Source organism: Gavialis gangeticus, unplaced genomic scaffold (genome assembly GCF_001723915.1).
Source record: "Gavialis gangeticus isolate Ggan-Ray unplaced genomic scaffold, GavGan_comp1, whole genome shotgun sequence".
In the NCBI taxonomy this organism is placed as follows: Eukaryota; Metazoa; Chordata; order Crocodylia; family Gavialidae; genus Gavialis; species Gavialis gangeticus.
Window position 1 is genome coordinate 91,531,738 of NW_017728992.1, and position 787 is coordinate 91,532,524.

A 787-nucleotide genomic window follows, 5' to 3' on the forward strand; every position below is an offset into this window, starting at 1 on the left:
GGGACCCTCCCTGCCCCACATCCCCCCCTTCCCCACACACTGTGGGGCTGGGAGCAGGGGGCTGGGAGTGAGGGGCACTGGGTTGAGACTGGCCATCAGTGCTTCCAAGTGGGTTACAAAAGGTTGAGGACCACTTGTCTCCCCAAGCCAAAGGCATCTCCCCACTACTGCTGGATGGCGGCACCTCAGGGGGCAGGACAACACCTCCCTCCCGGACCCACAGCTACGACCACAAGGAAGAGATGGCATCTGCAACCCACCTGCTCGTGGGATGAGCGAGGAGTGCCCCCTGCCCCGCTTCCAGGGGACAGAGCCACCTGCATAAACCGCAGGAGGGCAACACGGGGCAGGTTGGCGCAGTTCCCAGTGTCCCAGGGCGCTGTTGAGTGTCCCATGGAGAATTTCCAAGCCCTAGGCGTAAGGCCATGGGGCTGGCCCCTGCCCACCCCCCGCCAGGCTGCAGAGCAGCGGCCTCACGACCAGTGCTGAGGGGCGCCCTCCTGCCCCCGCAGGGACAGGGGAGCAAGGGGGGCGGGGAGGGGGGGCAACTCTCAGCCCCCCCCCCGTGGGAGCCGCGGGGTCCCGAGAGCAGCGGCGCTCCCAGGACGCACGAAGCCCCCCGCGCCCGGCGCGGCTCGTACCCACGGTGGACTTGCAGGCCTCGCAGAAGGTGTCGTCGGTGAAGCGCTCCATGAGGCTGGTCTTGCCGACGCCGCGCGAGCCGATGATGATGACCTGCAGCTTGAAGTCGGCCGGGCGGGGCGGCTGCTTCCTGCGCCGAGACGGC

At 68.5% G+C, this 787-nt stretch overlaps 1 protein-coding gene across 1 annotated transcript in view; it reads right to left on the reverse strand.

Moving 5' to 3' along the window:
* Nucleotides 1–781, reverse strand: part of RAB12 (RAB12, member RAS oncogene family) — a 41,821-nt gene extending 41,040 nt beyond the window's left edge. Inside the window, exon 1 of the mRNA XM_019525554.1 lies at nucleotides 642–781. Coding sequence (XP_019381099.1) covers nucleotides 642–693 — 52 coding nt within the window. The 5' untranslated portion in view covers nucleotides 694–781. The remainder of the gene's footprint in view (nucleotides 1–641) is intronic.
* Between the last annotated feature and the right edge of the window lie 6 nt (nucleotides 782–787).